Source organism: Bos taurus, chromosome 12 (assembly GCF_002263795.3).
Source record: "Bos taurus isolate L1 Dominette 01449 registration number 42190680 breed Hereford chromosome 12, ARS-UCD2.0, whole genome shotgun sequence".
Taxonomy (NCBI): Eukaryota; Metazoa; Chordata; class Mammalia; order Artiodactyla; family Bovidae; genus Bos; species Bos taurus.
The window spans coordinates 74,549,904-74,573,131 of record NC_037339.1 but is presented as its reverse complement, the minus strand read 5'-3'; the positions used below and the strand labels follow the sequence as shown (position 1 = coordinate 74,573,131).

The 23,228-nt window shown below is 41.2% G+C and overlaps 1 protein-coding gene across 14 annotated transcripts in view; it reads right to left on the bottom strand.

The window, feature by feature from the left end:
* Window positions 1-550: 550 nt before the first annotated feature.
* Window positions 551-23,228, bottom strand: part of MBNL2 (muscleblind like splicing regulator 2) — a 161,795-nt gene continuing 139,117 nt past the window's right edge. For 13 of the 14 annotated variants that reach the window (XM_024999890.2, XM_024999891.1, XM_024999895.1 and 10 more), the window contains one exon: window positions 551-3,369. In XM_024999890.2, coding sequence (XP_024855658.1) covers window positions 3,355-3,369 — 15 coding nt within the window. In that variant the 3' untranslated portion in view covers window positions 551-3,354. The remainder of the gene's footprint in view (window positions 3,370-23,228) is intronic. The other variant, NM_001099710.2, reaches the window with a different exon arrangement.

The window sequence follows — 23,228 nt, the reverse complement described above, 5'->3', positions numbered from 1 at the left end:
GGCGCCCAGCACCTCTCGGGAGGCGTGGCTTTGCTGAACACCTGTCCACAGGTGCGCTGCTCAGCTCTAGTGCTCTCCTTGGCCTACCTGGGGCCAGGACAGCCCCGTAGACCAGGACTCATCATTCTGCCCCTCTCTGCAGCCTAAGGTCTAAGACACGTCGCTCACCTGGGCTCTCACCTGAAGCCTGTCTCATGGATTAATGGGCACTTTCTTGTCTGTTAATTAACTGATGTTTTGTTCCCCATTTGGTTACTGATGTTCACATCTCTTCATATTCAGGCAGAATTCTAAAGTAGGGGGCAGAGTGGTGGGATTTATTTTTATTTCTAATTTCAAAGACTACTAGAACTACTTCCCAAATGATCCTTGCAAGTTGTGTTTCCTACTATTAAAAAGCCAGAAAAAAAAAACAAAAAACCGAAAACCCAAATCAAAAGCCTGCTCTTCTTTGAAGTTACCAAACATTATCTGTGCGAATGTGAAAACCATTTTGTTTGGCTAATTATCAATCTGTCTCAACAACAAAAAAATGGAGGAAGACCAGAAATCCTTTTAAATGCTTCTTTTATTTCATTGGTTGTATATTGGGTGAGTGAACTGAATATTACAACCAAAACATAGAATTGATACAAATTAGACTCCTGTTTACACTGTAAGGTAATGAATGAGGGAATTCTTTAAGTGTTACAGAGAGGTTTAGTAGAAATGTTACCAGTGATATGGCTCAAAGAATATTTAGGTGAAGTGCTGTTACATCCTGAAAACAAAGAGTGAAATGTGGTTCCCATACAAGTGACGAGTTCATCTCTTAACTACAGTATTTGTTGAGTTGCTATCTTCATGTCTTGGTATTGGTGATTTTGTTTTTGTAATTAAACAAAGCATTTAAGATTTATTCATCATAGTCAGACTTCTGAATATAAACAAACTTTTGGCAAATAATATTTATACAGAAAAATAGTTTTAGATCCTCTCAAATCCCAGAATTATTCTATAAAATTACATTATAAATAAATAAAAAGCAAAATCTGTTGTACATATATTTGTACATCTATGCATTTGCCTCGCCTCCTCCTTATTGTAAATGGCATATTTATGACTCTTTGCATATTATAATCACAATTCTGGAAAAGTGGATATCATAGTAAAAATACAGTCTTCTATATTTGCTGAGGGATATAGGTGATATTTTTGATGTTCCATTGTTAAAGGGCTGGAAATAGATGTGTGCTAATAATTTTGAAAATCAAAACCATGAAACAAAAGAAAAAAAAGAAAGACAATGTAACAACAATTAGTCTACTACAAAAATATTTCGGTGATTCCCATAATTTATGTTTTAGTAATGTATACTACGTTTTCAATGAGTTTAAGTGAATTAACAAAGAAAAAAAGAAAAAAGAAAATAAGTTTGAATGTTTTAGGCAAGTTGTAGCATAACTACATTGTTAAGGTTGAGAAAATTACAAATATCACTAATACATAAAGATGAAACTACCAAAGAAATACAAGTTAGATACAATACTTTTCCACAAGTTAAAACAAATGCAACAATACAAGCACTATGTAAGATTACACTTAGAATGTAATTTTTTTTGATAGGGTTATCAAATCTACGATATAAGATAAATAGTCATTAGACTCTGATCAATATTAATTAAAATGGCAGATTTCTTTTTTTCTCAAACAAAAATGATATGGTTGGTGCATCTAGTTTTCAGAACAGGCGGTGATGCCAAAATTTAAAATATTTTACATTCAATCTCAAAAGTCAAAATACTTCAATCACTAATATGTTCACAAAGAAAATGGATGTTTTAAACAGTTACACATAATAGTCATTTATAACAGCTGTTTTGTTTTTTAAACAATAATTTAAAAACTATGTAGGTACTGTATAGGCTATGTGCAACATATAAAATGTGAAATATGAAATATTTGGTACGATAGTGCTTAAAATAAACTTTAAAACAAACTTTCTGAACAAAATTTAATTGTATCGCTATTACCTTGAAGATCAACCAAGTATTTAAAAAAGTAAACAACATTAAAATATGTTTCATCCATATATAGTATATATATGTATGTGTATATATAATATGTATGTACTTGTATTAAAGTTTTTTATACTTTTGAGACATAAAATATGCTTTAAGGTGAAAGAATTAAAAGAACTTATTTTTTTTTTCCATGCTGTAGTCAGTTACAACCCTTTAATCCAACTTTTGAAATGCAAAACAGTAATGGATTTTTTAAAAAGTGAAACTATCTACTTGCTGTTTACGTAGTAATTTAGATTAAAGTCACAGTCAAATTTTCAGTGACTAAACTCAAACTTACTTAAATTAGAATATTATACAGATCTCCCCACCTACAGCTTCCTTGTTTGTCTAGGTTTTTAGTTTAGAAGAGTTATTCGGTAACAGGCAACCGGACGGTGAGTTGCAAAGACTGATCCCTTCGGTTAGACTGTTGGCATGGGCCTCTCATGCTTGTCAAGCTGGATGAAGTCTGGCAAAATCTAGGCACTTCTACAAAGTCTCTCTTATAAAACAACTTTAAAAATATACTTGTAAAATAATACCTTCAAGACTTTGTTTGGTTAGGTATGAAACTCACACCGTACAAAGTTTCTTTTTCAATCTATTAATGTTATTCTAGAATCACATGATTCAATGCGGCGTCTCCAGGCAAACCAAATACCACGCTTCGATGTGTCCCCAGAACTTGTGCTTGAATTTCCATTCAAATTTTAGACCTGCAGGACAGGTCACGGTTTTACTTCACTTCTCATCTCTGCTGCAGCATTCGTGTTGTCAAGAAGTGAAACACAGCTCTGATCCAGTGGGTAAAATGAAATGACAGTAATTGAAGTTAGAATTGAACCTGCCCCTGGAATAGGTTTTTTTTCTTTCTTTCTTTTTCTTTTTTTTTTAACTAATGCTAATTGTTTATTGCTAACTTTGAAATATTCTGAGTCGAAATGAATAAATTGGTTGGACTTTCTGCATCAGCTATAGTTATGGAGAGAAGACAATATTCCTAGGACAGAAACTATGTTTAGAAACCCTTTAAAAGTAAACTTTATCCTTTATGTCCTTTAACATCACAGCTGGTCTCAGGTAGTTAACTATCTTAGGTTGGAATATACTAAGCATACCATATTTAATACTCATATATGATATAGCAGCACTAGCTTCTTAGAGTTGTGGTCTGTCCAGAAGAACTAAATCTTTATTTAGCATGCAGTTTGTGGCAATTCTATTGAGGAGGGAACAGGATAGTATGTACAGTAACAATGTTTAGTTATTCTCAATGCAGATTCTTGGCATTCCATTCCGTTCCTGCTGATTATTTCAGAATTATCTGTTAAAGAAAAAGACAAATGTGATTCAGACCTCCTTCTTGAGAGAAGAGAGCTAGTTTAAGTCTTACTCATTGAAAACAGACATTTAAAAATAGGAATTTTCTGCCATTTCTCATAATTCTGATGCAATTATAATTTTGCATAATCCCCACCCTTCATGCTGAAAATATTTAGACTTAAGCACTGATACGGTGCAGCCACTGTCAAGAAAGGTGATTCAAATGCACAGCATTTTCTGTAAAACTGACTGCATACATGTTGGCATGCAGTGTGTTTAGATCTTAATTTCCTTTTTTAGTTTTGTCTTTGTATCTCCTAATTATATATTCAATTATCATTCAATTAATATTCGTTAATGTGATCAGGAAGTCTAATCAATGAATTAGTTTGTACACAAAATGTTATCTGTAAAGATTAAGTATAAATATTTAAAAATGTGTAATAAATTAAGTAATATCTATTAACTTGCATTTATCACTCAAACATATATTCCCATTAAAAGTAATTTTATTCCCAAGATACAATCACAACAAGTTTCAAGTTCAGGAGCTGTTTAAATGCCCCATATTAAAGAAACAAGAGATAACATTCAAATAAAGCAATTAGAACAGTCAATAATTCCTAAAGCACAGATGCAAACCATGGTTCTTGGAGTTTGATCTAAGTCCATTTCTAACTCTATAACTTCGCAAAGGACAGGGAGCTTGTCCTGTGTGACCCACTCAACTAAGTGTCAAGCTTAAAAGCCAGGCTTTTGACAAATTTTAATAAAAATATTTATTTTTTGTACTTTGCTTTGACCAAACTTTGTGCAATTGATAAACAAAATGTCTCTGTTTATGAACTAACCAGTAAAAATTCTTCATGGTCAAGGTCAGTCACTGTTCCTACACACTGGATCCAATCCCCAATAAAAGCCTTATTTCTATACCTTCTTACCCCATTATGTTAGAATTTATAACACGGATTTTTTCACTTTAAGTGGGTATTTCTGCAGTTAATATAAAACAGTTTTAGTGCATACATTTAAATAATTTCTCCCATGAAATAAGTATCAGATTTATTTTATGAGACTATAAGATATGTATAGAACTGATAAAAATAGAGGAAGAATTTGTGTACGTTAAATACTTATACTAAATGAAAACTTAAAACTTTGGATAAGACCATTTTTTTGTTTTTCAAAAAGTTCTAGGAATTTAAAATTGAGAAAAAATATCTCATGTACTCATACATGAATAAAAATATGATTTATATGTAAATATTATCATAATATCTTTGAATAGTCATTGCCTATAGCCAATATTCAAATTCTTCAGATGGTTATAACTTCATTTTTAGATTTAGATATTTGAGTATTAAATAGGAATTAGTCTATTTTATCCCTTAGCTTCCATCCTGTCTGTAAGGTTTCCAAATAAGAATGTGCCCTAGGACATGAGATCATGTCCTGTTTTTTTTCTCTTTCATTTTACTTTAGCAAAGTCTCTCTAAAATATTCATGGAAAACAAATGTTCAGTTTCTTACATTAAAATAGAATAATATATGTTTTAGAATGTATTCACATCCTTGCTTATTAACTGAAATGAAAATGCCATATAGAATGGAAATTCCTAACCACCTGGAAAGAAAAAGTATCTAACAGAGAGCCCAGGAATGGGCAAATCTATAATTATAGAAGATGTGTCAAACCACCCAGGTCTAACTGAACCAGAAGGCAACCTTGAAACTGGGCTCACCCAGACTGCTGTTCCCCTCTGCCCCAGCCTATACACGATCCATTATGTGGATAAAGACACATAAATTAAGTGTTTTTATCAGGCACTACTGACCTCTAAGCTGTGCTTCCTGGCATCTGGGCCAGAAAACTCTGACCATAGCCTGGTCTAAGTCTTGGGCTAGTTTGAGGACCGTATGTGTGGTATTAAAAAATGAATTATGCCCCTAGCAGCTGTGAGTTTCAAGAAGCTTAAGAGATTTGATCTTGGAAGGAAGGAAAGCTTTGAGTGTTTCATTTTTTTGGTGGTAGCCTTTTTCTTAAAAAATACCATTGGATTATTAAATTTCTTTTCTGAGAAATATAGCTTGGTACAGTCTGAGTGAAGTGTACTCTGGGGTGAAATACATTCAGGAATCCAGATGAGGGCCAGTTGCCAGCTGAGAGCCTCTTATGAACTCCTGAATGTCTGATCACTGCTTCTGATATTAGAAGGCGCATGACATTAGAGGTCTCAGGACCCACAGGGAGGGGAGGACAGTCTCCACCAGGAAGAGACCTCTGGTGGGAAGCGGAGGGCCAAGTAGGAAGGGTGTGGAGGAGCTGTTTTGAGGGCAAGAGGCCTCTTCTGTCTAGTTTTTCATATGGCTTTTCCTTAGATTGTATTTAAAATTCACACCAAAAAACCCGTTAATTTAAAAATAGGATCAATAGGGAATTTTGTGTGTTTTCTGCTGTCTCTCCTTGGAGCGTCTTCACACCAATTCTATACGAACATATAAACTATGTTCGATACATGAAAACTTCAGCCTCGATTGTCATTTCAATAGCCAAGAGGACTGAAAGCTTCTGGAGGTGCCTGAGTATTTCAATATATCTAGGTACAAAGCATATATTCCTAAAAGAGCAGGCCTATATGTGGTCCTGGGAACATTGGTTCTGAATCCCATATTGACAAGCCCTAATCCTAATCCATTAAAAAAAAAAAAAAGGTTAATTAAACCACAGTTCTTGAAAGTGACCTGCACAGACCGGCTGTCAGTGGCATCCTTCCTGCCCTGCACTTGTCAAACCCGAGGCTGATACCCAAAGTTCCTTCCTCAACCTCCAGGCACCAAGGCTCAGACTTTTTTTGGAAAAGGCAGTCGCAAACTCCCCTGGGGTCTGCCAACATTTGTGTAAGTCAGAGAAATAGCTACCATGCTGGGTCTCCTAAAAGTCCCCCCCCTGAAGCATCCTTGTTGTCTTGGTTTTCATTTTAACAGGTACTCCCCTGATTTTCCAGGAGGTCCTGAGAAACTCCTATCAGAGTCTGAAGAGTTAGGTCGCTGTTCGGCAGACACAGGAGAGGCAGCATGAGCGTGTTAGCTGGCTTGGTGACGCACCACCTTCTTGTGCAAACCAGCACGAGCTTAGAGATGTTAGCTCACCCTGCCCCCTGTCATGGGAGTCCCCTCCAGGGTAGAGTGACAGTCTGCAGTGGGACCAGGAGAAGCAGTAATTCCAAGGAGCAGGTCTTATCCCTGATGGTGCCAGAGGAGATGCTCAGAACCCGCTGGGAGTTTGGGAACCAGGGAGAGGTGAGACCAAGGGGTGGGCTCTGGAATGGACAGAGCCTGGAATGCTGGATGGGAGGCAGGAGTGACTAGTCTACAGGAACCAGATGTGTAGAAGTTGCTGATGGACTTGTGAGCTGCTGGACGTCCCTAACCCCACCAGGTCTTCCTTGTCTGGGTGGTCAACCACATCCTACCCTAGGCCTCCTCTGGACAGATGCTGCAAACATGTCTGCTTATGTAATTGGAGCCCCTACCCTATCAGAGTCCCACTGCTCCAGCTTCCAAGGATCCCTGGCAAGCTACATGATAGGAAAAAGGAATCAAATCAGATGGTAAAAGCATCTGCCTACAATGCGGGAGACCTGGGTTCGATCCCTGGGTCGGGAAGATCCCTGGAGAAAGAAATAGCAACCTTCTTGGTACTTGCCTTTCCAGGTACTATTTCCAAGTACTCTTGCCTGGAGAATCCCATGGACGGAGGAGCCTGATAGGCTACAGTCCATGGGGTCGCAAAGAGTCGGACAAGACTGAGCGACTTCACTTCATATTGAACAAATCTCTCCGTCTCTCTGACGGACTAGACCCTCAAATAAGTATTATTTTCTATAACAGAATCATGATGAAGAAGGGGATTAGATTATTAAAATAAGATTTTAGCTAATCTTTCATGGTCAAAGTCTTGAACTGAAAGCATTATTTTCAATTTCTTTTTTCCACTAAAAGGACACACAAGAATGAGAATAGCTGATGTTCACAAAATCAGTGATTCTATTTTTTAATACAAAGACACATGATCTCAAATCATGACTGCATTCCTAAATCTTCAGTGGAACCCCTAGTTGTAACAAGACTGTCTGCAAGGCAAAGCTATCAGTTGGCTGCAGCAATGAGCATCTCCTCTGGCTCGTCAGATTTAAGAACATCATGATTTGGCTTAATCCACATCCTTAAATTATTCCTATATGAGCCCAGTACACAATTAGTCTCATTTTTATTTATTGAGGACAAAATATGAATGGATCCAAAGAACATCAGATGGGTTGTTTTCCCACCAAATGTGTTATGAGGAGCCATTTAATAACTCTGCATCCCCAGTGAAGTGCCTACCATTGACTTGTAGTGTAATGGCTCCTCCGTCCATTGGATTCTCCAAGCAAGAATACTGGAGTGGGTTGCCATTCCCTTCTCCAGGAGATTCTCCCAACCCAGGGATTGAACCCAGGCCTCCTGCACTGCAGGTGGGTTCTTTACCATCTGAGCCATCTGGGAAGCCCCAGTGTAACGGCAATCAAGCTCATTGCAAAGAGGACTGGGTTGGGCACTGCCTGAAGACTCAGCCTACGGGGGCCAGGCAGGAAGTGTGCATAAGTGGGCAGGTCAGGTGGGAAGTGTAGCAGATGGAAGGGCACCTGCCTAGAAGGAATGGAGCGGCAGCTACTCATCTCCAGCCAACTGTCACTTGCAGAAACCTGAACTCTAGATGGCCTGACCTTTCCATTTGCCAGAAGCAGCTAGAAATTCAGCCACTGGTCCACACTAGAAAACAACTCTGTGTGGGTTAGCTGTATCTTTGGGCTGAATTCAGCTATGAGCTGCCAGTCTGTGTTTTCCTTGAGCCTTCCTTACTTTCTTTTAATAATTTTTGGCCCCACGGGGTCTTCGTTGCTGCATGTGGGCTTTCTCTAGCTTGGGTGAGTGGGGGCTACTTTCTGATTGTGGTGCTTAGGCTTCTTATCGCAGCAGCTTCTCTTGTTGAGGAGCACAGGCTCTAGGGCAGGAGGGCTTAGTTGCCCCGAGGCATGTGGGATCCTCCCGGACCAGGGATCGAACCTGTGTCCCCTGCATCAGCAGGCGGATTCCCAACCACTGGGCCACGAGGAAAGCCTGAGCCTTCCTTTTTTGCAAGAGATATCTGCTAATCCTGGATTGCTAGCTTCCTGAGCTGGACAGCAGCCAAGGCTGCAGGCAACATGCAGGGAGGTGGCAGTGGTGATGGTCGGCGGGATCCAGACAGCAGGTCTGACAGGGAGTTAATCTTGCAACTTTCAGACAGTTTTCTTTCACCCAAAGGAGCTGGGTAATTGACCAACTGGCACCCTCTACCTAAGAAGAAATGACTGCCTCTCCCTTGACTGATTCACCAGACATCAAGTATACACGTTGCCTCTTCTTTCCCAAGATGATGCTGGATTCAGACTGAGTCCCTCTTGGGCCCCTACCTTTGGTGTGCGCTTGAAAAAGAGCTGACCAGAGTGAGAAATGCACTCAGTGGAAAGCAAAACAGTCTGTGCAGAGGCTGAAACACTGACCCTGAATGCAGGGCCAGCACGATTGCAACAGCTGAACCAACTAGCACTTACGCAAGAGGGTTCAACATATACTCTCCTCAGTGCTTCCAAGGCGTCCAGTATTAATACATTCTGAGTTTTCTACCTTGTGGTTGATCTCCAGGAAATGTACATATAAATAATTTTGGAAATGTACATATAAATAATTTTGGAAACTTTAGGCTTCCAGAAGACTTCTAGACGTGTTCACACGTCTTATGTAAATGAGTTCATGGCAGACATTCAGAGATGTCAGATGAGTTATCCTTTAAAATGTTAGCTCAATATTAAGTTCAGTAATAACTTACTGAGCTCTTACTGCTTGGCTTAAATGATAGGAATAAACACTTCAGTGAAAAGACCAACTGTTTCAAGGGGCCCAAACCATGAGAAACAATCAGAAAAGAGGACTAATGACTGTTTTAATTAAACATTCAATACGGTCTTTGTAATGTTGAGTCTGGAGAGGCAGATAACATATGCCTTATCAAGTATTTGTGTGGCCTTGCTGAAATCTAAAGGGATCCCAATGGATCTGGATACCACAAGCATAAGAGCTCAAGTGGACACTCCTAACCAGGGGTGTTGCACAAACTAGGTCCACAATCAGGTTTCACAAGGTCAGGGTCAGTGGCTCATTCCTCTCCAGATTCCTAGTGGGGCTGGCCGCAAAGCATGTACTTCTTAACTCCCAGTTGCATAGATGGCTGAACAAATAAGACTTTACCGAGGACATAATGCCACAATGTTGGCATCGACGGAAGACCAACAGACCCACACTAGTGATAGGTAACAATGGATGTAGGAAAAGAACCCCTTGGACAATCTATACCTCTTACTCTTTCAGAGAAGCTAAGAATTTAACAATGTCCAAGAAAAGGAAACATCCATCCCCATCCACCCAACCTGTGTTCTCTCTAGATAAAAGGACAGATATTCCAAGCTGGGGCAGAATCACTCAGAGGATGGAAATACAGCAGCTAAACAAAAATGCCTCCTGAGGACAAAATTCTAGACCTGGGAGAGTTCTTAGAAGTCTTTTCCAGGCATGGCATTGTTTAGTGGCTAAGTTGTGTCTGACTCTTTAGTGACCCCATGGACGGCAGCCCACCAGCCTCCTCTGTCCATCGAATTTCCTGGCAAGAATACTGGAGTGGGCTGCTATGTCCTTCTCCAGGCGATCTTCCTGACCCAAGGACTGAACCCGCGTCTCTGGCCTTGGCAGCCAGATTCTTTACCATTGAGCCACCAGGGAAGCCCTTTCCCATGGTTACAAGGCCCTGTTTTCCTCAGAAAGTAATTAAAGAAAGGGATGTTTCACTGTCTCCTTAAACAAAACTTATTATTAAGCTAAAGACAGAAAACTGAATGGAATTTCCTAAAAATCTTGCCAAGCTAAGGAGGCCTGCCTGTTGTTCACCATCCAGTATCTTTGTCTTTATTCACGGTTTTGCTGTTCGGTCACTCACGCTCCTCCTTGCTGCTCTCCCTGGGCCTCCCCCCTCCTCCAGGCCCTGCACTGTCTAATATGCTCTCCAGCTTCTCCCTAGCCCTCCACACGTCTTCTTCATGGCATTCTCCACTGCCTGAAATTTCCCTGGTTTTGTCTGAGAGGTGAAACTTTTGTGTTTTGGTTGAAGCAAACTGTACAAAAGCAGACAGACATCTGTATATTTTTGGTGGCCAAAGAACTCTGTATCTAATCGTAGAGTGGGTTATGATGGATGACCAAACTATGAATTACTGAAGCCAAAAGCAAATGCCTTTGGTCTCTTGATGGGCCTATGTCATCAGAGTAATTCTCATGATACATGTTCGTGAATGAACACTTTCAAGAATGCTGACCTATTTCATGACTATTTGTAAACTTTAAGTGTATACAATGTTCAAAGAGAATGAGTGGTATATGAAAAGACACTTTGAAAACCTGACAAGTTCATTATTTGAGGGGAATGTTGTCCTGGGTTGGTGGGGGACAGTGTTTCCTGCGATACTGTCTTCCAAATAGATCTTTATTTATACAGAAAAGGCATAGACTGGGCTTGTGGGAGAAAACTCTCAAACGTGACAACCAGTTTCACTCTTGAGACGAGCAACCTGAGGTTGGTTGAAAGCCCCACAATATTTAGCAGAACTTAAAGAACAGTTTAGTCAGGATTCTTGCTTTGTCCTCTGTCATTAATATAAAGTTTACATCACAAACTCTAATTCCTCTCTTTTCAACGACGTATCATTTTGTTGATGACTCACGACTGTCTGGTATTTTCTACTCTATGATATTTGAACAAAAAGATTTTTCAGCTATACTTTCTAACAATCATTTAAAATATTACTATTTGAGTTTCTCCATAAAAGGTAGTAACACTGGCCTTCTGAAGATGACTGACCAGGGTCCACACTGACAACTGGTATTATCTGGATACAGTACATATATGGAAATTCTTGACTTGAGTAAGATTCTACTCCTTGCATGAGTCCATGTTGCCTGGAAAAACCTAGGCTCTTGTATTTCAGTGATGATTGAAATACAGGATCCCCTCCTCCACCCCAGACCCAGCTGAGGGAATTCTGAGGACCACTTCTGTCGCTTTCATGGGGGAATGGGAATCTACACCTCAGATCATCTGGAAATCCATATGTTACCCAAAGGTGACTTTTTTCTCCAGAGTGATATATAGGAGTAAGAAGGGGAAAGCGCCCGAGAGGAGGCTTTTTACTCCATGCGCTTCCCCTGATGCTACAGAAGTGCTGAAAAGAAGATCACATCCAAGAATGTTCTGTGCTTGTTCAGGAAGAGAGGGGCTGTAACACCGTGTCTGCCAGAGAAGGTCAAAATAAAACAAAATGCTAGACTGGAAGGGCCACACGAAAGCCAGGAAAAAAGTAATCATCAAACCAAATATAGCACCCAGGTCAAATAAAGAGGGTGCTCTGAATGCTTCTGGGGCCTCCCAGGACCAGGTTCCAGCTTTCACCTTCCTATTGGTCTCCTGGAAATCTTGGCTCCATGTGGTATATCCCATTCCTACTCCAGACGCCTTCCCCAGTGAACACTCCAATCACCCAACAGTTGAACCATGGATTATGGTTCTCCTATCCTCAGCTGGTGAAGGTGAAGGATTTTACTATCACACACTGTCTGAAAGTTTTGGCTAAGCATATGCTTTTGGCATCTTTCCTGAATCCTAAAGACGTGGAAACATCCATAACATGGTATTTGGCCTCTTTCATGCTGTTAGCACAGTATTATCCTTGAGAAATGTCATGAGTGAAATAAACTACTGTCAGCCAGCCTGGAGACTTAACCATCAAGTCCTTCCCTGTCTCTACAGGAAAATTACTTGAGTTCCAAACCAGGTGGCAAAAGAAATTCTGAACAAACATTTTAAAAATTAAGGGCTGTCTGCATATTAAGGAAGGCTAAATTCCTCTACTATATCAAGAAATAATATATAGTAGTTATGTTGCACTTTTTAAAAATATTCTAAAATATTATAGAAAATATTATGAGATAAATTTACTATAAAATATTTATGATATAAAATATTTTTCTAAGAATATTATATTTAGAATATGTGCTTTGAGATGTGGAGGAAACAAGGCTATCTGAGATTAGTCAGGCTGCCCACATCTGAGGCTATTTCAGTGAAGGTGACCTCTGGACATGAAGGTAGAATCCAAGAAAACTTTTTTTTATATCTTTAAAAACCAGTTTATGCAGCAACTGAAAAGAAATTTCAAAAGCATTCATTTAAACCTGTTCTTTTCAATATGGGGTTTTGCTCCCAGTAATACACCAAAGAATCGGGCCAATAAAAATCACAAACAAGATCCCATTGGATTCAACATCGAATCCCCAGTCCTGCTCAATGCCCTGCTTTTGTATCCACTACATTATGTTGGACTTAGAATCCTGGGCACATTTTGGCCGAAGTATTCATCTTAAGAGTGTAGCAGAATGTATAATTCAGCCTGCTAAGAACTGGCTTTTAAGACATGAAAGGCAGAAAAAGAAACCAAACGCTGGGATTCAGTAAAAAAGAAGGCTAAGATGAATGTTAGGTCCAGGACACAAAGTCTTTGTCTACTGTAATCATCTCACACATTTCTTGAACTGGTCGGATGACACCGCCATCCAACAAAATTTCCAGAAAAATCAGCCTCGTTTTGCTTTCTTCCTTTTTAGTTCTTGGCCTGTGTGTTTGAGTATGTGTGTCAGAGAGAGAGAGAGAGAGAGAGAGAGAGAGAGAGAGAGGAACAAAACCACCCAATGGGTGTAAAACAATGATGCAAAGGAAAAGTCAAAGAGGGTCCAGGAGTGGAAATTGAGGAGGCTTGTTTGTGCCATCAACCAGCTCTGTGACCCTTCTGGGCCTGTTTCTCACTCTGCTAGTACTACACTGGCACCTCTGAAGCGTGGTGTGAGGTTAACCAGGTGGCCATCTGTCCTCTCTAATAACTCCTCAGATAGTGTCCCAAATATCCTCGTATAAACGATGGCAAAATGGAAGCCAAAGAAAGAAAAGGTAGCAAGCCAGCAAGTTACATTCGCTCTCATTTTTTTTTACTACTAACCATCTTCCCTCAAAGCTCAGTGGTTAGGCCCATCCTTTCAGCATCTCTACTTTTGGGGATGATTCTTATGATATGATAATTACTTCGATCGTCACTGTGTACTTAACAGTGCTAAAAGCCATGAGAACAGAGACTTGTTTATTGCTATGTTCCCAGAGTTCTGAATTTCACACGACACAGACTGGGCTCTTTATAAACATCTGTTGAGGAAAACATGAGGATGCATGGCACTGAGTTAACAGTGGGCTCTGTTACAGCCTCAGAGCAGACCCAGCTTCTAACATGCGTGGTTCACTGAGGAAGAGCTGAGTGCATTTGCACTCAGTTACCTGTTTCATGGAAACAGAACTCTTACAGGAAAACTCAGCAACGAGAACGAAGTTTTCATATGCAAAGAGTAAGGATTTAATAAAACAAAAACCTAAGTATAATTAGGTATCTCTCTTTCCAATCCTAATTCTTTCTTCTTTGGAGAAATGTCTATTCAGATCCTTTGTCCAATTAAAAATACTATGGTAAAACAGGCAGAGTGTAAAATGTGCCGTTTTAACCATTTTAAAGTATATAGTTCAGTGGCATTAAGTACACTCACACTATTGAGCATCTCACCACCATCTATCTCCAGAACTTCCCATCACTCCAAACTGAAACTCAGTACCCATCAAACACTAACTCCCCGTTCCCCTTTCTTGCCAATACTTAACCCCTTCTTCCTTCCTTCCCTCCCACCTTTCTTTTTATTCTCCCTGTTCTGGGTTTCAAAAATGAAATTTGAATCATCATAAATTCCTTGGCTCACTTTGAAATTTAGCTCTATGACTTTTACCTACAACTAAATTAACCCCTGGGCTTCCTTGGTGGCTCAGTGGTAAAGCATCTGCCTGCCAATGCAGGTTCGACCCCTGAGTCAGGAACACTCCCTGGAGGAAACGACAACCCACCCCAGTATTCCCGCGTGGGAAATCCCATGACAGAGGGGCCTGGCGGGCTACAGTCCATGGGGTTGGGAAGAGTCGGACACGGCTTAGTGACTAAACAACAAACAACAACAAATTAACCTCGAGTCACTCCTTCAATAGTTGCCCCTCCAGGCTGCCCAAAACCCATTCTTAGGTTTTTTTAATCTGAGATTTATGCGAAGGTAAGGCTTGGTGGAAACAGTGGAGAAAAGAAGTATCTCTCTTTTAAAATTATTGCTGTTTAAAAAAAAGAGAGAGAAAGCCTTGGATGAAAGGACTCCTCCTGGTTGACTCTTTTTACAGAAGTTTCTTGCCAGTTCACCACATTGAGAACAGTGAGTTGCCTTCATTCATCCGCTTGCTAAGTTGTGTTTACTGGACTGAAATTTGAATTTCCTTGTCGATCTCATCAACTCACATTTTCAAACCATATCTTGAACTGAGATTTAAAAGGCTTGCTTCTACGGGAACTTTCCTCTTAAACGGTTAAAACTTTGTAAACCGATAGTTAAACTAAGCATAGATAGTGCATGTTCGGTTGTGCCTGGCTGTTTGCGACACTATGGACTGTAGCCCGTCAGGCTCCTCTGTCCACGGGATTTCCCAGGCAAGAATACTGGAGTGGGCTGCCATTTCCTCCTCCAGGGGATCTTCCTGACTCAGGGATTGAACCCGCGTCTCCTGCATTGGCAGGTGGATTCTTTAGTTAGCAGTTTTTAAGGAAACCATGTAAAGAACTTCATCCCAATTCTACATCGACCATAAGCTTTCATCTAAAGCAAATCAAATGCAGACACAAGAGAACAGGATATGGAGGTTGGCTAACCTGAGTTCTCAAATTGTTCAGCCATTTCCAACCTGCTTGAATGTTACGCAAATTATTCTTTTAAGTTTTCTCCCCTCTGAGAAATGGATAAGACACTTCACAGAGCTCTATTGAGTATTAAAGTAAATAATGTATATAAAGTGTCTGATTCGTAACACTGGTTGTTGATACACCTTGGCTTTCTTCCATTGTCTATTTAAGATTCATAATCCTAAATAAAATTTGGTTTCAGCTTCTATTTAAATAGGCCTTCAAATAATAATTTTGTGCATTTAAACATTACATGGTCTGTATGACACTCCATACGTGTTGATAATAAACTTGATTTTGATGAGATTAGGGTTTTCTAAATGTCAAATACACTTCCCTTATTGTGTATGTATATCTCGACTTGTCACTGACAACTAAATAGAGGCTGAATTTCTTTGTTGTTCATGGAAGTCTTGACTGTCATTCATATTAATCATTTTTCAAACTAAAATATTTTATTATAAAAGCATCAATATCCAGTGCATACAATGATCAGTGTCTACTGCAACAGAAAGTTACATCCCATGACAGGCACTCTTTAAACTCTCTAAATTTAAATCCAGTTCAAACCCCGTTCCTGGACCTGACAGGTGTATGACCATGGGTAAGTGCTTCCACATATTTTATTCTCAGCACGCCTCATCTCTGTAATGGGAATCAAGCGTTGTCCCTAACAGAAATCGCTGTGAGCCTCATGTAATTAACAAGTGCTTGGTGGTAGCCAGCACATAATGCTCTGTTATCATTTGGTAATATTTCACCTATTGTAGTTTCTTAATAATAAATAATGCAGCCACTCAGTCGCGTCTGACTCTTTGTGACCCCGTGGACTGTCACAGCCCACCAGGCCCCTCTGTCCATGGGATTCTCCAGGCAAGAAGACTAGAGTGGATTGCCACTTTCTTCTCCAGGGGATCTTCCCGACCCAGGGATCGGGCCCAGGGATTGAGCCCAGGTCTCCGGCATTGCAGGCAGACTCTTTACCCTCTGAGCCATCAGGTCGTTTCTTAGGCTAAGCCAAAAAGCCTGAATATAACCCTTTAGACAAGGTAGAGCATGTACTTACATTTCTTAGATTACTGTGCTCAGAACAGACTACTCTTTATGGACAATTCTCCACACCCAGTCTTGTCTCATAAACATCATTCTTCAACTTTTAAACCTTCACCTGTTCTGATACAGGTCCCCATACATAGTAGTAAAAATAAGAGAACTCAGATTATGAACTTGTGTGAAATAAAAAAAGAAAGCAATTCTTAAACACAGTTTTCCAAGGCAAAGGAGTACAATGGAGTATTCTTCTCATTCTTCACAAACTACTTGGACTACCCTATTTTAACTTCTTTCCTTGTTCAAGAACAACCTTAACATTACAGGGGTCAGAGAAGAGCAAAGAAAAGAAAAGAAGATGAACAATTGGAACTGACTCAAGCAATTCCTTTCCTCTCGAATCTTCATAACTAAAGTGGTTCTCTGGTCCTTTCAAATATTTTGGGATAACAATGACAAATACTGAAAGAACGACTAATGGAAAAGTTATGAAATTACTACTGGAGATGATATTTGGAGAAATAGAAGGAATCGACTTTAATGTTTTTAATTCCTCCAAAACCTTTCTAAATTTTAAGGAGGAAGCAAATCTATTGATTGTTCAAAAAAAGGTACAGGTAGCATATTTATGCTGGATTGTGGTTTGAGGGACAGAGAGAGGACTAAGTCTGGGGTTCTCAGTTTGCAATCCCTTATGTAACCTAGAATGAGTCACTTCACCATTCCGGGTCCTTTTCCTCATTTTAAAATGGAAGCTTAGGAGCTTACGGAAGGTTGTATATCTGGTTTTGCCACTTAAGAGATGATCTTGAATACGCTTTTCAGCTTCTCAAAACTGCAGTTTCTTTATCTATATACTGGGGATAAGAATATTCCCTTCCAGGGCCATTTGGGGGTTTTAATGAGAATACTTCATACAAAAGCTTAGCACAACGGAGATGCCTGGGTCATCTCTGCGCTGTCTGTATGCTCTGTAGTACTTGGGGGCCCTTTTGTGTGTGCTTAGTCCCTCAGTTGTGTCCAATCCTTTGCGACCCCATGGACTAGAGCCTGCTAGGCCCCTCTGTGCGCGGAATTTTTCAGGCAAGAACACCAGAGTGAGTTGCCATTTCCTTCTCCAGGGATCTTCCTGACGCAGGTATCGAACCCTCGTCTCCTGTGTCTACTGCATTGCAGGCAGATTCTTTTTACCCACTGAGCCATCAGGGAAACCCACTGGGGGCCCTTTAATGATCATTTAAAGCACTTTCTCAGGAAGACAGTGTGGCGAATGGGAAAAAATACTACCCTAAGCAGGACAGGGACAATCGAGTTCCAGTCATGGTTCTCTTATTATTTATGGGACTTGGATAAGCCACCTTGCTGAACTGGGGACTTGCTCCAAATTACAATGTAACTTGCACCATCATTCCCTTTTTCTGTTATTGTAGAAGGATGGCCTGGTTGTGGTCAGTTTGCTCACAGGACTTAAAGCCTTTCGTAGCTTCGATGAAGTTGATGCAGATCTTAGGTCAGATCTGTAATGCCTGAGGTGACAGTGACTTTGGGAAAATGGGTGACATTTTACAATGTTCAGCTTAATGATGCTGCTTCCAGAAATGTATTGCATCAAATAGTGAAGAGCCTCTGTGCTTGATTACAGGAAGCTCATCGACACAAACTCTGAGCAAGGGGAGGGTGATGATAATAATATAACTTCATCACCTAGAGTTAAAACAGACCAAAAGTTCCAGCATGTTATACACAACGCTGAGGCATGATGGAGACTAAATGTTAGATGAGCTATAGTTTCTCATAAACCAATGTCAGAAAATACCAGTTAGCACATTTGTTCTTTATGGTACAAATCAACCCTGGAGGAGGGCATGGCAACCCACTCCAGTATTCTTGCCTGGAGAATCCCACGGACAGAGGAGCCTGGCGGGCTACAGTCCCTGGGGTCGCAAAGAGTTGGGCACAACTGTGCAACCAACACTTCTACACTAATACAAATAAAAGTGAGCAAGTGTCAACAGGAACCACTCTTTTTATGTAAGTCTTGGGGAGAGATGCCTTTTAGAAGGCTGATGTGGCAGGGACCAGAAAGCTGGTGAATCCACAGATACTCAGAAGCTGGGAAGAGCCATTGGGAGAAGAAAGGATCGAAATGTCTCCCTGAATTTTCCTGACTTTCTTAGTTACGGCCTGTCCGCCTTCCTGGGCTTCCCAGTGGTGTAGTGGTAAAGAATCCACCTGTGATGCAGGAGAGCAGGAGACCTGGGCTCGATCCCTGGGTCGGGAAGATCCCAGGAGGAGGGCATGGCAACCCACTCCAGTCTTCTTGCCTGGAGAATCCCCTGGACAGAGGAGCCTGGTGGGCTCCAGTCCGCAGGGTTGCGAAGAGTGGGACACAGCTGGGCACTGAGCGCATGTACTCCTTCGTATCCACAGGCTCTGTGCCCACAGATTCAACCAACCACAAGTAGAAAATATTTGGAAAAAAAAATCAGAAAGTTCCAAAAGGCAAAACTTGAATTTGTTGTGCACTGGCATCTACTTACATAGCATTTATGATGCATTAGGTAATGCATAGATGATTTAATGTCTAAGAGAGGATGTGCATAGGTTATGTGCAAATGCACCATTTTATGAGACTTGGGCAGCCGTGGATTTTGGTATCATTTGGGGTCCTGGAACCAATGCCCCGCAGATACAGAGGGATGACTGTATTCAGCCTCCCCCACACATGAGAAAAGGATCTTTCTCTCCATCCCAGTTCATCACTTTATCAATGAAGCAGCTTTCTCACCAGTTAACCTGCACTCAGTTTACCCCAGCTCACACCTTCCCACTCACGTCCAGTAGATGGGGGTTTGCAAAGCCCCCCTTTAGCGTCTTGCTGCCCTGCTCTCGGCCTGCCATTCAAGGCCCTCAGTCCCCTAACCCCTCCTCATTGCTCCACAGGATTTTCCAGTCCTGCCCATGTGTTACTGCTCCACCCCCTCATTCACTGCATGCAGTGCATGAGCCATCCCATCCCCCGCTTTAGACCTGACACAGTAAGAACTGCTCTGTCTGCATCTATCGTGGGGTAAAGACTGAGACTGCTTCTGAAACTCCAGGCTTGGGGAAGAAAACAGCATGAGGGGAAGCACTGACCTCGGGGTTAGAGAGTCTTGAGGTCAAAGGGAGGCCCTTCTACTGATTATAGAGTCACAGCAAAATCTGAGCCTTGATGTCTTCCCATGCTAAAGAGGAAGAACAGAACCCATCTGATAGGGCTAACTATAAGGACACACGCAAAGCATGATGCCAGTGCGTTTATAACGCTAGCCCTCCTTGCCCCTCCCCCACTCCCTGCTCTCCCCCTTACGTTTCACTCTGGCAGGGACAGCTCACCTGCTCCTTATCTAATTCTGACACATCCTTCAAGATCCCCTCCCCACTTTAGGAGTAAAGTTCTGCCATGCAGCTTATGTTTTTCAATCTGAGGACTTGATGATCTCCCTTTATGACACTGTCTGATTGCTTCGCATCTGACTGGGCAGGAAACTCCTAGGTGCCATTAGCACTGTGCCACACTGTGTCTCCAGCGTGTTCAGCAGACTCAGACAGGTTTGACCTTGGGAGCCACTGCCTCCAGCGATGTGCCCAGAGGGAACGCTAGGAGGGTCTAAGAGGCCGCATCTAATGCCAGTTTGTCCCTGACTCATGGAGGCGAGATACCCAGGAAGGGTAGTGGCACTCAGGCTAGCTCTATATCGGGAGACTGAAAGCATCTCTCCTCTCCATCCACCAACACAGCAAGGCTGACGACTTCCCCAGACATGCAGGTAGAAGTGTGGGCAGGCAGGCAGCAGCGGCAGAACTTGGGAAGAGAAATACCTATAAATCAAAAACTGACTCTGTCCATAGCAACTTGTATTACAGATGAGACCCCATTCATCTTTCAACCCTTGGCAATGGATCCAAATTCCTGCACTGCACCTCCCCTCTCTTTCCTTGCACAGCTACAGCTGGAAGGAAACACACCTCTAGGATGAACTGTATATTTATCTCAAAAGAGAAAACCTACAGTTAGAAAAATGAGCATACTTTTAGGATGGTCAACAAAAGCCGAAGTACTACTGGGAATATGACTTTTCAATCTGAAAAGATTCCCCCCCCAATTCCATCAAAATGCAAAAGAGGATGGGATTTGAGGTAGAATAAAAGCAGGACGATCCACCATGCAGCCAAGTTCCACATAAGAACCCTTGACATTTTTCTCTTCAGCTGCACGAAATTGGAACTGATATGATGTCTTTAGGTGCTATATACAAAAGAATCCTGCCCAAGTTTCTCACCATGAGGTGTAAATTATTCATGAAAAATGAAAATGTACTAGATCACAACACTTATATAACTTAGCCTTTCCTTGGAGAATCTGCAAATACATATATTAATTAAATCTCATGGTAGTTTTGCAAATCGGCTGCTTCTGAGGCAGGAAAATAAAAGGTCTTTTTTCCTTCTTCTTCTTATTTTCTGACTTCTTACACAGAATCTGCCTCTATATGGCTCTCATAGACCCAGTTCCTCCTAAGACATACGGAGCAGCCCTCCCACCTCTCCTTCCCTGCACCTCAAGCATTTTTTTTTTTTTTTTTTGACCAGACTGGCTGCCATCTCTGGGGTGGCACAAAGTCGGACACGACTGACGTGACTTAGCTGCAGCAGCAAGTTTGGAGAGCTTTCCAGGTGGTGTTAGTGTAAAGAATCTGCCTGCCAATGCAGGAGACGTGGGTTCGATCCCTGGGTCAGAAAGTTCCCCTGGAGAAGGGAATGGCAACCTACTCCAGAATTCTTGCCTGGAGAATCCCATGTACAGAGGAGCCTGATGGGCTACAGTCCATGGGGTGGCAATGAGTCTGTCACAACTGGGCAACTTGGCATGCACACACAGCAAGTCTGGATTCCAGTGCACCAGCCACACTGCAGCATAGAATTCAGACTCTAATGATCAAGCAGCTTTAACTAGTGGCGTTAAATGAACGCAAAAATGCCATTCTTATTGTTTTGCTCTTTGACTTTAAAAGATATACAGCAATCAGTCTCCCTCTCTCTCCTCCTCTCTCCCCCTACCCTGTTGTCTACACACGCACACACAAGCGCACACATGCACACACAAGCGCACACGTACACACACACACGCAGTCACTCCCTCTCTCTGCAAAGTATCTGATATGGCAATTCTCCTTCGTTTGAGGCATCCCAATCCATTACTGAAACTGAGCCCTCCTCCATAGTTAGAACATCAGCACAAAGTTAGAGAAGCTGCGACACACACCTTTAGCGGCACCGTGATGCTGAGACGGGTGTCGCGGCCCCAGCATTAATTCCCAAGGGCTGGATCTAGATAGTTGCTGTCCAGGCCTTTTGGGGGCGCAACATACTCGGGGCCCAGGGGCTTTCTGTCGTCTGTTCCTGGGACCCAGCAAACTGTGAGAAAGGAGTGAGTCACAGTTGGATCATCCGGACAGGGAGGCTGGTGACTCTGCTGTGGTTCAGGGGAGGGAGCTGATGGGGGTCTGCTTCACCCACACTGGGGCCTTGCAGAACCCAGATTTTTCTTGTGAAAAAAACACAGGCTCCAAATAGGTCAAGTGGGGAACAGTGGGGAATGTTTGATGCCTCCTACATTTGTCTGAATATAGTCCTAACAGATGGCTTTGAATAATAGATGTTTTATAAAACTTTCTGAGACGAGAGATTAAGTAAAACATGACCTGACCTTTCTAGATTTCTTAGTTAGGATAGGGTGATTTACTATAACTCTGTATATAGATATTCAAGACTCTGTACACAAATAGCTTTGAAGTTGTGTTCACATTTATATGTGAGAAGTAAGTAAACTCTGATGCTCTTAAACTTTTCTCATCTCTCTTTAGTACTTTGTAACAAGCCTGATAAAGCATAATATATGTATCTGGTTGCATGTAATTATTTTGTCTGGTAAGATATGACTGAAATTGATGATTATATATACTAAACATTACCAGACATGTTTGCAAAATGGGGATTTTCTGACATATGAGATATCCTAACAAATGAAGGGCTAGGAATATACGTATTATTTTATTATTATTATTTTTAATTGGAGTATAATTGCTTTACAATATTATACTAGTTTCTGCTGTAGGAATGCATAATATGTTATTAACTAATTTTCAACAAACTCTTCCTAAGGCCAGTTTCCAGCTGAATGGATTTAATCTTTGGAGGAGAATTCAAAAGATGTGACGAGACCTCAAGGTCCTAATTTTAAATGCCAACCAGCACTTTTTGGAGATTTGATTAGTGTTATTAACATCTTGCCAGAAATATAATTTGATTTAACCAGCTTTAAAAGCAGTGCATGGGGTGCTCCATTAAAATATTCCTAATATCCAATATGTAAGAATTTGTCTTCCTAGCATGGACCCATGACCCAGAATGAATTAGATGTATCATTTCGCTACATGTCTGCACAGCTCTAACTGTGGACATACAGACAACACGTATTCACTCCAGATCTGAAGGGACACTTTCTTTTGAATAAAGACCCGGGAGGGCTCACTCAGGTCAGGGTTGGGGAGCCACAGGTTAGGAGCCAGCACCCTGGAGGCATTTGACCAGGGAGTCCACCCAACTGGTATCCCTGAATTCAGGTCCTACAGAAGATCAACTTCCTGCAGGCAACCTTTCATGTTGGCCCCAATCTCTTTTTCTGCTGTGTGACATTTACTTGACCAGGTTTTGCCATAGCATGAGATCGTTCTTACATTTCTCTTTGGCCAACTCTTTGTGACCCTGT